This window comes from Phyllostomus hastatus, unplaced genomic scaffold (assembly GCF_019186645.2).
Source record: "Phyllostomus hastatus isolate PE091 unplaced genomic scaffold, TTU_PhHast_1.1 phas_scaffold_501, whole genome shotgun sequence".
NCBI classification, from domain to species: Eukaryota; Metazoa; Chordata; class Mammalia; order Chiroptera; family Phyllostomidae; genus Phyllostomus; species Phyllostomus hastatus.
Window position 1 is genome coordinate 62,351,667 of NW_025334033.1, and position 14,303 is coordinate 62,365,969.

A 14,303-nucleotide genomic window follows, 5' to 3' on the forward strand; every position below is an offset into this window, starting at 1 on the left:
GGTGGACTGAGCGGCGTGAGCAGAGGGTCAGAGCCTTGACCGGGGCCGTGGTCTCCTCTGAGCCCCCAGGTCTGCAGAACTCTGTTGCTCACGGCTGGAGGTCTGAGGCCTCTGTGCCCTGGCACACGGTGCTCTCCACACAGGCATCGTTGTTTGCTTCTTCAAAGCCAAGGGGGAGTCTCTGTCTGTCAGGAGGAACCCAGGCACTCTTTTAAGTCTCACGTGATAGGGTCAGGCCCACCAGGCTCATCCCAGACCTTCGGACTAACCTGGTCGGCTGGTGGGTGAGCTGATGTGGGAGAGGACCCCGTCACGCTGGCGGCTTCTGCTCACACTCAAGGGCAGGGGATTGTTCGGGGGGCGCCGACCGGGGGCGGGGGCGGGGATGGGGTTCTGCCTTCCACAGGCCTCGTTGGTATTCACCGTCCAGTTTGCCTCATCCATCTTACTCCGCAGCCTCGATTTGAACTGATTTCTTCATTATTATGAAATTGAAGCTAAGTCTCCATAGTTAAGCAAAACTGCCCTTAGATGTACTCGGAAGGCGAGCCTCAGGCTGCAGGGCGGCTGGAGGAGCGCAGTTCAGTGGGCCCGCGGAGACAGAGCAGCGGCAGTGTTGCAGGGGGGGCGTGGTGTGTGCCGTTGTTCCTACGTCTCACCCAGGACGCGCAGAGTTCCCAGAGATCTGATGTCCTCACCTTAAACCAAACCAAAACCACAAACGCTCATCACCCTAGAGGCCCGCTGCACGTGTTTCCCACGGTGTACAGATCCCACTGCCCCGCCTCCCACCCGTCCTCGGGAGGGGGCGTCGGCGTCCCGGTCACGGGGACCTCGTTTCACCCGCGTGACGTTTCACCAGTGTGGAGACTGGCTGCCGGAGACCAGGGACCGGACTCTGCTTAAGGGGCTTGTAAAAAGTGACTGTACTTTTCACTCTTCTTTATTTTTCCTTTTAAACACACGTGGGTCACCGTGGTTCCTCTCCTCTGTCGTCATGTTGTCGCTGGGGCCTGAAGGAAGGCATTTTTCACAGGTCCTGGGCCACCCTTCAGTGCACAGTTGCCACACCCCCGAGCATTGCAAAATCGGCGCCAAAACCACTTTTAAATGCAGTTTCCATGTCAGTGTACAGTCTGCATTAGAAGTTTTTTTCCTACTCTAAGAGAACATAACTTTGTAATCTTATATGTCTTTTCCTACCAAAATACTCATCCTCGTTGTTAGTAACTATTCGTTTAGTGTCTGTATTTTCTCTCAGAGCAGTAAATGGAGTGCCTAGTACAGTGCCTGGTCTATATGGCTCTGAACATTTTCAGCCAATGAGTGCTGTCCTACCCTGCATTTTCTCGCTGCGTCTTGGGTCTCAGGGTTGTGTTTTCCTTTCGTGCTGCCCAGGACGCATCCTTCAGGTCTGTTTCACAGGTTCCCCTTTGAAACTCCTTGTAGTTCGGCAGACATAAGTCACTGTCTATTTCCTTTGTGTTTTGTAGCACTTGTTGTTTATTCCTTTTACGTCCTCCTTGTTGGTTCTTTGTGGGTCCCGTTTCTTCAGTATATTATGAGCTGCCTGAGAGGTGGTGACGGGTCTTACCCATCTTTCTGTCGGCGGCATCGGACACGGGGCGTGGCCTGTGGCTACTGACCGACGCGTGGTTAAGCCAGAGCCATCCACGACACTGGTTTTCTCGGATGGGTGGCACATGCAGAAGACAGGAGAAGGGTGTGCGGAGAAAGCGTATCTTCCCGTTCCTGTGCCCCAGCCATCCTGCTGGGGTTTCAGGTTTTACAGCCGTGACCCTGTCAACACCCTCAGACCCAGGTGTCTCCAGGGGTCGCATTGTCCGATCGGCCAACGTACTACGGAGGAAATAGCACCAAAGTGGAGTCCAAACGTCCATGTCCCAATGGGGAATGACCACATACTGGCCTTGCCACTTAAATTTTAGAAAAGCCATTTATCATCTCAGCTTTTATCTTGTTGAATGCTCAGAGGATGATGATAAAAGAAATATGTGAACATTACCTATTAGAGTATATGATGTATTAAATATTAAAGATCAGTTAACAGCTTGACTGTGGTAGCTGCTAACTACGTATGTTACCATTAAGCTCATATTCGCTGGGCCTCTGAGGTTCAAGAAAGCAGCTTATAGCTTGCTTTGGGGTGGTGAGCCCACAGTGCAGTGTACAGATGATGCGTTACAGAATTTTACCACCGGAAACCTATATAATTCTATTAATCAGTGTCACCCCAATAAATTCAGTTAAAAATTTTTGTAAAAAAGCTTGAGAAGCTTTTCTCTGTTTTGTTTATAATACAACATATCACTATACACTCTATGACCTAAAGACTTGCCCATGGATGAGATACAGCCTTTATTAACCTTTTCTAAACTTAATGTGGTTTACTTAAAAATTGCTCAAAATTATTCTAATCAATTAGAACTTATTAGGTGTTGTGTTGGCAGTAATTTCTCTTTTCTCTGGTTGCTTTTATGGAAGCTATTTATAGTTTTTGATCCCACCATGAAATCATGCTGTTTGATGGGCAGCCTGTTGTTATGGAAATTGCCGGGGCATGATGACAAATACTGTGTTTAAATGTTACCACCGGACTGAGCAGGCGAGAAGACGAGCTAGAAGAGGCAGCCCTGGGTGAGAAGACAGTGCCTACGAGTAATTGGCAAAGCCGGAGAGAGCAATTATGAAAGCTGTGCATTGTGGGTGGGCAGAGAGCAATCGCTGTCACAGTTGCCTAGCAACTGACAGGCAATACAAGAAAGTTGGGATGAGCAGAGATGTTGGTGCTGTCACTTTGGGGGAAAACAAGACCAGTGCTTGACTACAAAACCACCGCGGCTTTTCGAGAGACCGTAGAAGATGCTCTGCTGTCGGCATAGCTGTGCGATACTTCTTCTCTAGTGCCTGTTCCTTTGATTCGGAAACAAAGAGCCCTCTTTCCTCCTTTGTCTGAGATTTTAGGTCCGAGATCAACTTGGATGGCTCGCACGCACACACACAGTATTTGTACCTGTCATTGGGTAGGCATGGGTACCTGGCTCTGAGGCCCCAAGATACTGGGAGTAGTTGGTGTGCCTCAGCTAATGTTAACAAATACACAGCTGATAACAAATAATGGTCACCAGTACTAAAGTCAGAGAATGACTTTCTTTCTATGTTAGAGATGATTCAAGGTCATGTCACCACCCTAGCTTTCTGACAAGTAGCCCAAAGACAGAGCATGCCCCTTTTCACACTCAGGGGAGCAGATCTATGGAGCCCGAGACACCTGCCCCGGGGCCCCCAGACCCTCTGTGTGCCGGCACGGCTAGTCACAAGGTGTGCTTGTGGCGTGAGACGAGGCGGTGCCATCTGTGAGTCCTTCACCAGGAACTGGCCCCTGAGGAGGACCCCCCACAAATCAGACACTTGTAAGGTGCTTAATGTCTACAGACAGTGCTTTTCCCACTCGCTGATTTACTTCTTCCCCTCGGGAGCCAGCACTGTCATCCCGTCTCAGAGGCATAGGAACTAAAGCACGAAGCTGAAGCGACGTGACCGGGTCGGTCAGGTGGCGGAGGACCCAGGTAGTCCAGCACGGCTGTTTCTTGCCTGTGCGCCAGGCAGCCCGCTGTCCGTCGCTTCGGGGTCCACGCTGCTACATAAGGCCTTGGGAAGCACCCACAGCTCAAAAACTCACTGCAGCTCCAGTTTCCTCAAGTAGCGACTGGCCAGGCCTTCCCTCCTCCCCATTAACACCTTTAATGCTGCTGAGCCAGGCTTCTCCTTGACCCTCCCCGGCCCTTCACCCACAATGGGCTGACCTCCTACCCACCGCTTTGCCATAGCCTTGCCCGTGGGGAAAGCTTAATTTCAGCCATAGCTGTCCTGTGTCGCCCCTGCTGAGCAGCCCCAGATGTCCGTGTGGCTGGCAGTGGGCAGCAGCCTGATGCTGCTTTTTCTTAGCCTCTGTATGTCCTTCCTCTGTCAGTCCATCGAGCATGCGCTCTGGGCCAGGCTGTGCTGGGGCGCAGCACTGAAAGCTTCAGGGCCCTCGAAACACTCCTGTACCCCGGTCATCCCGTTCTCGTTGACCAGTCAACATCCGGGCACCAGATTCCTCCCGCCTCTGCCCACCCACTCTGTTCCTACCAAACTCAGCTGCGTGCCACCTGGAGCCTGGGTCTGCCAGCGTTTCTGTTGTCCCAAGTTGCCCGTGAGCCCCATGCCGCCTCTCAGTCTTCCCCTCACCTTTCCTGCCATCTGCAAATACGCATCCGTTACCTGTTACTGTGGGTCTGCAAAGGTCCCCGAGCTGGGCTCTCGGTAGCTAGATCTGCTGACCTACTGAGAGCCCGTCAGAGTCCTGGAAGCCCCTTGAGAGCCCTCTACTGCAGTGCCTGGGGGGCGGGGCGGGGGGGGAGCGCAGGCAGTTTCTGCCTCACCCGGAGACACTCGCCTTTTGTCTGCTCTCAGTGTTTCCTTTCAGTAAAGGAATCTCTAGGTTGGTTGGTTGGTTTGGGGGCGTGTTTGTTTAAAGCTTAAAGGACCGTTATCATAGATCATCTCCCACGGCCCATTCTAACAAACATTCCTTAGTTTTGTTATTGGAAAACTTCTCAAGTTTTCGTTACCGTCTTTGCACCACAGGAGGTAAAGGAAAATAATGTTAGAAATGGAAGTGGCAGTTAGTGGTTGTCAGTGCCGGTTAAAGACGTTGTGAAATTCTCTGGAAGGGTGTTCTAAGGACCCGCTTTGACCTGAAATGGTGCAAGGCGGCTCTGATCCTGCTTGACGGAGTTTTTTGTCATGTGGGATCAGGGATCTGACTGACGGCTTCTGAAGCCGTGCGATTCTGTTTGTGGGATCCAGTGTACATGCACCCTCCGGAAGAAGAGGCTGGTGGCGTGGCAGGGCTGCGCCCTGGGAGGAAAGCCACCCTTTCCGAGCTCGGTGCGGCTGTGACAGCGTTTGCTTGGGGAGACTACACCTGTGCCTGGGGGGCAAAGTCGGTTCATCAGCAGAGTCTCGGCCCTTCCTTCCCTGGTGATTTGTCGGAACTGGCGCTCTCAGGAGCCCGCACCCGCGTCTCTGGTCTTCAGGGTGCTCTGCTCCCGTCTGTCTGCGGGAGAACGTGCCGCTCCTTTTCCTTTTCCTTTTCCTGCGCACGTTTCTTTGCCCACACACTGCAGCCCCCAGAACACAGCCGGCGTGCTGCATCCCCTTGGCCCTCGATCTCACAGGGTCCGTGGACTTGTGCAGAGCTGGTTTAGTTTCAATCACACTCTTAAGTCTCTGATACTTCATCACTCCTATTCAAACTGGGAAACGTGTATCTGTATCAAGGGGACCCAAATCCTCTTGACTCCTTTACTGAACAGAACAGGAGCTCACTGTGTTTCTGCCGCGGGGACTCGGGCGAGGACTGTGAAGTCGGTGAAGCGGTTTTGTGAATAATTTTTAGGCCTGCCTCCCGCCAGCACTTTCTGGGGACAGGATGGACCCCCCCATGGCTTGGTGGACCACACCAGAGGGGAGGACCAGAGTCGCCCTCCCAAAAGGTGAGTGGAGTATCGGTGATGGTCATGGCTAACACCTGTGCGGCACCGTTCCCGTGCCCGGGACTCGACATGCCCCGTCTGAGACGAGGCGGGAGCAGCCGCAGCGAGGGGCTGCGGCATCGGCTCTGAGATCTGACGTCTTCGCCCTCAGTGTGTGCCCGCACCCACGAGCCCGGCTGCACCTTCCGTGCCGGTCAGCAATTAGGCATTTTCTCTAACTGTGTGATTTCCAAGTTTTTAATTCCCTGGCCAAAATGAACAGTTTTCATAAATTGCATCTTCTAAGCCTTTGCATATTTTCTTGAATTAATTACATGTTTCTGGCTTGCATAGCATCTGCAGGGTTCACTTGGGAGACAGCTGTGGGCTAGGAGAGCCACGGACAGCTCCTTGAGAGAGACACACAGTGTGTGGGGGAGGAAGAGACGTAGCCACGGGGGTGGGCAAGGTAGGAGGCACGGCGGACTGGGAGGTGGTGCTTGCCGAGACGTGGAGGCAGTCGGTGAATCTGTTCAGTTAAGGTGGGAGAGTCAGGCAGAGGCATGATGGGAAATGAGACTGAGCACTGCTTTGGTCAGATGGTGGAAGGCCCTGAATGCCAGGCCCTTTGCATGCCAGGCTCCTGCCTTGTGCCGAAGCAGAAAAGGACGCGGTGGTACTGAGGGCACCGGAGGGAGATGGAGACGGAGAAACCAGAGGGGGCGAGGCCTGCGGGTCTGGAGGCTGGGGTGAGAAGGACTGAGCTGGGGGGATCCGACCGGAAATGGAAAGGAGGATACGAGAGTAAAAGACCATGGTGTCAGGTCGTGCAGAGTTCCTGGGCAGCAGACAGGTCCCCACGCCGGAGCCCTCTGAGCCCTCTGAGCCCGGCTGCACGAGGCGGTGGACGGAAGGGAGTTCGGGAGAGAGCTGGTTCTCAGAGGGCTGGGTTCGCTGTGTGGAGCGCTGGGTTTGAGGCGGCACTGTGACGTCCCGACAGAGATACCCAGCCTGTGATTGGACATGCTCATTGGGTCAGAGCAGAAGAAGCCTGGGCACCATCCCTGTCAAGGTGATTGCTACACTCGGTGAGCAGGGAAGTCCCCAGGGAAGAGGAGACAACAGAACTGAGCGCATGGCAGAGCACAGATTTAGAAGGCACAGGGTGGAAAGGCCAGCAGAGGAGAGACGTGCAGAGCAGTCAGTGACGGGAAAACTGGGGGAGGGAGACGCAGAGAGAAAGGGTGGACAAAAGCAGGCCGTGCGGCCCAAGAGGTCTGGAGCAGGACTCACGGACCTTGGCACCGTCGGCATCTGGGGCCAGACCATTCTTTGTTACGGGGGCTGTCTCGTGCGTTGTTGCAGGTTTAGCAGCATCCTGATACCAGTAGCGTCCTGATGCCACTCACCAGACACCAGTAGCAACCCACCCTCCACTTGTGACAACAAAATACGTCCTCCGACATTGCTAAGGTCCCCTGAGGGGGAGACCGGCTCCAGCTGAGACGCACTGGTCTGGGAGGGTAAGAAGTACAGAAAGACCACTGGGGCTGCTAGAGCGCTGTTTGAGCGAGCAAGGCTGCAGAGAGCTGGAGAGGGGGAGGGAAGTGGCCGACACCGTGGCTGCCGTCCAGCAGGGTACGCGTCAGAGCACGAGGGACACGATCATGTGGTTTCAGCCACTAAACCGGCGGCGCCTTGTCAGAGCACCAGCAGGAGCCCAGCGCCCACTGCTTATCAGTAGAAAAGACAAATAACAGTTTTTAAATGGGTAACTCAGAGCTGAGGACCGTAGACATCTAGTAAATGTGGTCGAAAGTACTGAGTAATCCGGGAAATCAAATTTAAATGAGCTCTGTTTTGCCTGCGAGATTAGCAAACATTTTCATGGATATTGTCCACCCGGTGTTCCCAAGGACCTGAGAAAAGGGGCTGATGGGTCATCACCAAACAGGAAGCTGTTTCAGAGGGACATTGGCAGACTCCACCCAAATGAAAGGTTATGGTTTTGTGCCTACAACTGGAGTCTCTTACAGTGAGAGTATCTGTCAGTGTTACTTGTGAAACCTTTTCGTTCCATCAAAAGCAGCAGGGCCCAAGGGCAGGACAAGAAAGCCTAAAGCCGTTGACGAGTGGAGTGTCCGCGTGGCTGTGGCAGGCACCTGGCCGGCGACTGCCGCCGTGGCAAGAGTCCTCCCTTCCCTGCTGGCACCCCCGAGGCTCAGCGCCACCCCCTGTCGCGCACCGGCTGGGGCGGCGTCTGCCCCCTACCCCCCGGCAGGGTCCTCGGGGCTGTGTGGCTGGAAGCCGAGTCTGTCGTCACCTCCGCACGCTCCGCAGTGACGGCCTGGACTGAGTGCCGACCGTGAGAAGAGGCGTTTGTCACCGGACACGTTCCCGTTGCAGCAGCCGTCTTGGGGATTCGTCCGCCTTCCAACAAAATCCCAAAAGCACATGATCAGCCACTAGCACAGCTGCTCGGACCGGGGTTAGGGGCAACCGATGCCACTACTCCTGCCACCAAATTTTAGACGTTTACAGGTGCACGTAGCGGGGTTTGACCCAGAGGTGCCCCGTGCTCAGTGGGGCCCGTGAGGGGAGGCAAGGAGGTCTGGGTTTACTTAAGTTAGCCGACTCGCCGTCAGAGTCTCCTCGGCTCTGACTTCGGTCAGCCTCCGCGCCTGCGCCCGTGGAACCCCAATAAGGCCCCAGTTCCTGTCCCCTCACTGCACTGTCCGACTCCCCCAGTTCCTGCCCTCCCTCCGTGCAGGAGAAAACTGGGCGGCTGAATGGATGACTCTCGAAACACTCAGTTGTCCGCAAAGCCAGGCTCTGAGCAGCTGAGGCTTTGTTCCACGTTCTAAAAGAGAAGTGGAAGCTGGATGAGCCTGACGGGGAGCAACGTTTGCAGCGGGTTTACGTTCGTTCACGGGCGGTGAGAGTTCCGGGCGGGTCTCCGAAGACGATGGGGCGGAGCCCGGCCCGTCCTCTTCAGTCCTGAGCGTCGTCCTCGTCCTCGTAGCGTCGGAGCCTCCCAAGGGGCCGGCCCCGAGTCGCCTGCCTCTTGCTGCTTCATGTGACTTTTAGCCACATCTGTAACTCCGTTCCCGTATAAAACGTGGTTTTAAGTGCACCGGTTCTTTCTAGATGCAAATCCCGGTCTACCGCCCTCAGAGCCTTTCTGTACACCAGGGGTGTCAAACTCACTTTCGCTGGGGGCCACATCAGCCTCTCGGTGGCCTTCCAAGGGCCGAAGGTAACTTTAGCACTATATGAATGTAACTGCTCCTTCACTAGGGGCAAGGAGCTCTACATTCGGCCCTTGGAAGGCAACCGCGAGGCTGATGTGCCCCCAGTGAAAATGAGTTTGACGCCCCTGCTTTAGATTGAAAGAAGTTAGCACTACCTGGCTGAACACAAAAAGAAAAAAAAAAAAAACAATGCTCAAGATACTAGTATATACGATGATATTGACGTAGTTGGTATTTTTTAATGCTTCTTTTATATACAACAAAACCAAGCATCCTGGCTGCACCAGAGTCTTGAAAATTAAAAAGATTTGGACAGAAAAACACTTTTTTCTAAGGAAGGGTAATTATTTTAATAGCTACCCTCAGGAAAACGCAGATGAGGGTACAACTGTCCCAAATTAACAATTAGATACATCTCAGGGACACAGTAGGACTCAGTCCCCTATCTCCAAATGCGCAATCTGCCAGAAACAGAGTGAACCTGGTTACGGGAGCGCGTGCTCCTACCACCTGCCCCGAAACGCCTCGCTGAGTCAGCTCCTCCGTGTCTGTCCCTGCAGCGCGAACCTGTCCAAGGCCGCCTGGGGGGCGCTGGAGAAGAACGGCGCCCAGCTGATGATCCGATCCTACGAGCTCGGGGTCCTTTTCCTCCCGTCGGCATTTGTAAGTTCACTTTTTTTTTTTTTAAGATTTATTTATTTATTTTTAGAGAGTGGGAAGGAAGGGAGAAAGAGAGAGAGAAACATCAGTGTGTGGTTGCTGGGGGCCATGGCCTGCAACCCTGGCATGTGCCCTGGCTGGGAATCGAACCTGCGATATTTTGGTTCACAGCCCGCGCTCAATCCACTGAGCTACGCCAGCCAGGGCTGTAAGTTCACCCTTGAAACCGCCTGCCTGTCACGTGTGAGACGAGGTGGGTTTTGGGTTGCCTTCCAGAGTCAGGAGAGGCTGGAGGCTGCAGAGCCGGGCACTCACCCCAAGCCCGTGCTCCCAATGGCCGGCCTCCAGGAGTGCACCCCGTCCAGGAGGGAGGTGCTACTCTGGGTAACGTCAGCAGTGTTCACGTGGATGTCGGGAAACAGGCGTGGAGATTTACTCGGAGGCAGTGACCAGTCCCCAAAGAAATGGCTCAGCCAGGTGTGAGCCGTGTCAGGCTGGGGTGCTGCCTTTGGAAGCAGGAGGGCTGGTCGAAGGGGGCTCAGGGTTGAGGGCAGGTGGGCAGGGGGAGAGCTCACGGGAGGGGACTGGCAGGAGCACACGCCGGGAGGCAGGGAAGCTCACGGCTTCTGCGAGAGGTGGCGTCCAGGGGGCCGCAGGGGGCCGCAGGGGCCAGGTGCCATCAGACTGCCGGGTGGGCTGCCTGGGACGACCTGGACTTGGAGGCCGTGTCCCTCCCGAGGTGTCCGGCGCAGCCAGCTTGTGTCTGCAGCTGAAGCCCCAAGCGGCTAGCTTCCATGTAGGACTGCAGTGGACACGCCGTATTTTCCTTTTTATTCTGTGGTTTTTGTTTTGAGAGAGAGAAACATCGATTTGGTGTTCCACTTATTGATGCATTCTTGTTGGTTCTTGCAAGTGCCCTGACCAGGGACCAAGCCCACAACCTTGGCCTGTCAGGGTCACACTCCAGCCAACTGAGCCACCCCACCAGGGCTCAAGCCATAGGTTTCTCGACACACTAGAATCCCTCTTGGTTCACAGGCACGTTCCCACTGTAAGAGGCACCGGGGCCCCGAGACCACCCGCCCACCTTCCCCCGTCACGGGCACGCTGGGCTCACACTCCCTCGTCGGTCAGAATGGCCCTCACGATGGGGTGGCTCGTGCTTTATTTTTCCTCTTTCTTTTCTCACCACCTGCTGTGGTTGAGTGTGTCACACACACACACAAACACACACACACACGATGCAGCTCCGCTGTAAACCACTCGGACTGGACCTGCAGATTCTCTCAGGGAACGCTGGGTCCTTAGGCTTCAGTCCTGACCACGCAGTGCGTGCACCCCTCCCCGCCCTGCCCAGCGGGCTCCCCACACCTCCGTTTCTCTCACGCCTGCTCCAGCGAGAGCTCTCTTCCTTCCTCTCCTCCCCACACCAGTCTCCAGCCATCCTTCCCCATCTCAGAGGGCGTCGCTACAAAACTGTCCCCCAGGCCTCCTCTATGGGTAGTGTCGTAAGATTCCAGTACTTGTTGTTTCCTACAGAGTCGAATGCAAATCCCAGCGCAGCTTGCAGCTGACGGTTTCCACTTCCACAGCCCGCAGGTGGACGACCACCCGTGTTCTACTGTAGGCCAGGACGCAGCTTCCCACAGGTTCCGCCGATGAGTGCGGTGCGGCCCGCAAACCGCAGCCCCTCGCCGGCCCCTCCTGTGATCTTTCAGCCTTGTCTCAGGGGAGCGGTAGATTCCCAACGCAGGGTGATAGATACTATTCCGTACTTCGGTGTGATTAGAGCGACTGCAGCTTCGGACGGAGGCTAGGATTGCCTTCCAATAATAACTTAAATAGTGGAATGGATTCCACGTCCCTCGGTTTGGCGTTTGTTGTCCACATTGGCAAAGTCCTACTCACGCCTCCCTGTCTCGGCCTGATCCCGCTTCCTGAAAACAGTAAGGAGGAAGGATGCTGCACTTTCGGGTCCGTAGACGCCCCCAGTTCTCACCTCGGCTGCTGTTCCCGACTGTGCACTAGACAAGGCTGCCACGGAAAATGGACGTGGTTGTGCAGACTCTCCCAGTCGAGTCTCTACTGGACTTACTTCTGCACTTTTAGAATAAGGAAGGGCCCCACTGCGGTGCGTTTTGGGTAACATAGAGGTTGGGGTATCGATAAAGAATAGAAAGAATAGACTCCACCCCCACCCCCCCACCCCGCGCATGCTGTGCCCACAGACTCCAGAGCCAGGCCCCAAGCAGGGCGGCCGTGTAACTGACACACGGAGGAGACGGCGGACTCTCTAGTCACCAGGGTTCTGGGGCCGTCTCACGACAAGCAGGCTGGCTCCACGGCACTGATAAGGACCCACAGACGCCACCATCCTGCCGTCACCCCCCTTCCGGCAGGCTGTCCGGGTCCGTGGGTGTCTTAAATGCCTTGGGCGAGAAGGTCCTGGCATTAGGCCCGTGGACAGTGCACAGGACTGTCCGGCCTTGCCCTCCCGAGGAGCTGATGGTCCTAAAATCAGATGGGCCCCTCGTACGAGAAATGTCACTGGCGTGAACTGGGTGCTGAGGCGCGTGAGGAAGGCGCCTGGCCTGCGTGAGCAGACCCCAGAGGGCTGGAAGGGGGCATTCGTGATCTTTTAGTTGCGCTTTAGAGAATCCAGCCTGAGCTTACGTAAGACCTCGGGAGGGGGTCTCGGGAGGGGGTGTCACAGGAGCCGCAGGAGAGAGGAACAGCCGGCACCAGGAGGCCTGGGGCCGGGGCAGCTTGGGGCTTCAGCCATGGACCACTTTGGGGGCTGCCGCCGCCGCCCGCAACTCCCCACGTGGCTTCTCTGCGCTGTTGCTGGCCGTCCTGCGCTTACAGCGAGGGCTCAGGCTCGGGTCTGCCCTCCACGCCTCTGTTCTCCCCCAGAGCCCCCCCCCCCCGCCCCCGCCATGGTGGGCCTGTTGCAGAGACGGGGCTGCCGTGAGCTAGGAAGCCACGCTGAGGGGCAGCAGCTGCCAGAGGGCCTCACCCATCGGGATGTGGACGGTGTGTTATCACAGTCTGTGCAAAGCGGTCTCAGGGCCCTTGGCGACAGAGGAGCCTTTGTCCTTAAGCTGCTGTGTCACTTGCTGCTCCGCAAAGCTTCTGGAAAACAAGTAGACCCTGGCGTGGCCTGCACAGAATTAACATTGACGATCTGACTGTGAGGGCAGCCCGGAGACGTGTGCCATGAGGTCACTTGTCATTGTGCGGGGGTTGCGCAAGCACAGGACGAGGAGACACTTTGCTGGCGAGAGGCCGTTCGGCGGAACGACGCGGCTGTGCCCTCCTCGGCGTATCTCAGGCCTGGAACTGAACGTTCTGTCTGCAGGCATGACCTCGCAGGTGCTCGGCTGAGCTCCAGCAGCACCCGTGCCTCCTGCTGGGCGGGCCCTGGGAACCCAGCAGGAGTGAGAATGGGGTCTTTGTCCCCGGAAGCTCACGGAGAGCTAAGGAAACCGTTACTACAGTCTGTGATGAGACGGTGCGGGGTGGACAAGATACACGGGCTCCGAGAAGGGGGCCTGTGGCCTGCCGGGGCGGGGGGGGGGGGGTGCTTGGGGGAGGCTCCTTTAAGGAGATCACATTTGACCTCATGTGATCTTGAAAAATGAGTATGAACTTAACCCACCACCCGGGGAGATGAGGCTTCCAGCCGGAGAGAACAGTGCAAGTTCCGGGTGAGAAGCAGCAAACCTCCGTGTGCCTGGGGAGGGGCCGGGGCGCTCTGGCTGGAGTCGTCTTCCGAAAGACACACCGTCCCACACACATAGTGGGCAGCCATCCGCTTGTTGGGGTGTTTTTTTTAAAGGTTTTATGTATTTATTTTTAGAGATAGGAGAAGGAGAAGTAAAGAAACACCAGTGTGAGAGCCAAGCATCAGGCAGCCGCCGCCTCTCGTGAGCACCCCTCCCAGGGGCCGGGCCGTGTCAGACCTGCGACCCCTCACTTCCCAGGGCGGCAGGCGGCCGACCCACCAACCACACTGGCCGGGGCGGGAGCCCTCAGTTTTGTCAGCAGGATTACTGGTCTCTTCCGGTCAATTTTCAGAGAATTTGAATCTTATAGAACATCTCCAATTGTGATTAAAATTTAGTTTATATTATTCAAAGGGTAAGGGCACTGGAGATGTCATCCAAGTCATCGTAACTACTTAACCACACTATTATAAAAGCCTGAATGTCACTGAATCATTGTTACCCTTCACCCCGCTGTCCTGGCTCAGTGTGGAGGACGTCGTCCCTCATGCCTTCTCTCTTCCCCCTTGTCTGTGCGATCACCAGGCTCTGTCATTCCTGACTCTTTAATGCCGCTGGATGAGCTGTCGTTTCTGGCTCGTTTCTGGCCGTGGCTGCTGCCGCTGCGTCCAGGGCACGTCAGCTCCTGCGGCGGCGGCCTCTCACCCCACTTCCCTCTGCCTCCCGCAAGCCGCTCTCCACCCTGCGGCCGGAATGTCTTTGCAGACCACAGACCGGACGGGTCGCCCGTCTGCTTCCAGTTGGCGGGACGGAAGCCAGGTGCTGGCACGGCCTGCTTCCCCCTTCGCGCCCTGGCGCCTGACTCCTCAGTCCTGACCTCTGCCTTCTCCCTCCCGGCCCTCGTGTCCAGCCGTGCAGAACCACCGGTTCTCCTTAGGAATCGGGCCCACCAGGCTAGTCGGGGTCCTGCAGAGAAACAGCCGGAGGGGCGTATAGATACACAGAGGAGGAGACTCATTTATGGTGAGGAACTGGCCCCCACGACTTTGGAGGCCAGGAAGCCTCCCAGAGGAAGCCGCGCCTCCTGCAGGCTGGGGAGCCCGGGGAGCGGAGGGGAGCGGACG

At 56.0% G+C, this 14,303-nt stretch overlaps 1 protein-coding gene across 2 annotated transcripts in view; it reads left to right on the plus strand.

Annotated features, from left to right (window-relative positions):
- Window positions 1-14,303, plus strand: part of TDP1 (tyrosyl-DNA phosphodiesterase 1) — a 63,806-nt gene that overhangs the window by 33,780 nt on the left and 15,723 nt on the right. For both annotated transcript variants that reach the window (XM_045823917.1, XM_045823916.1), the window contains one exon: window positions 9,355-9,457. In XM_045823917.1, the coding sequence (XP_045679873.1) occupies window positions 9,355-9,457 (103 nt within the window). The remainder of the gene's footprint in view (window positions 1-9,354; window positions 9,458-14,303) is intronic.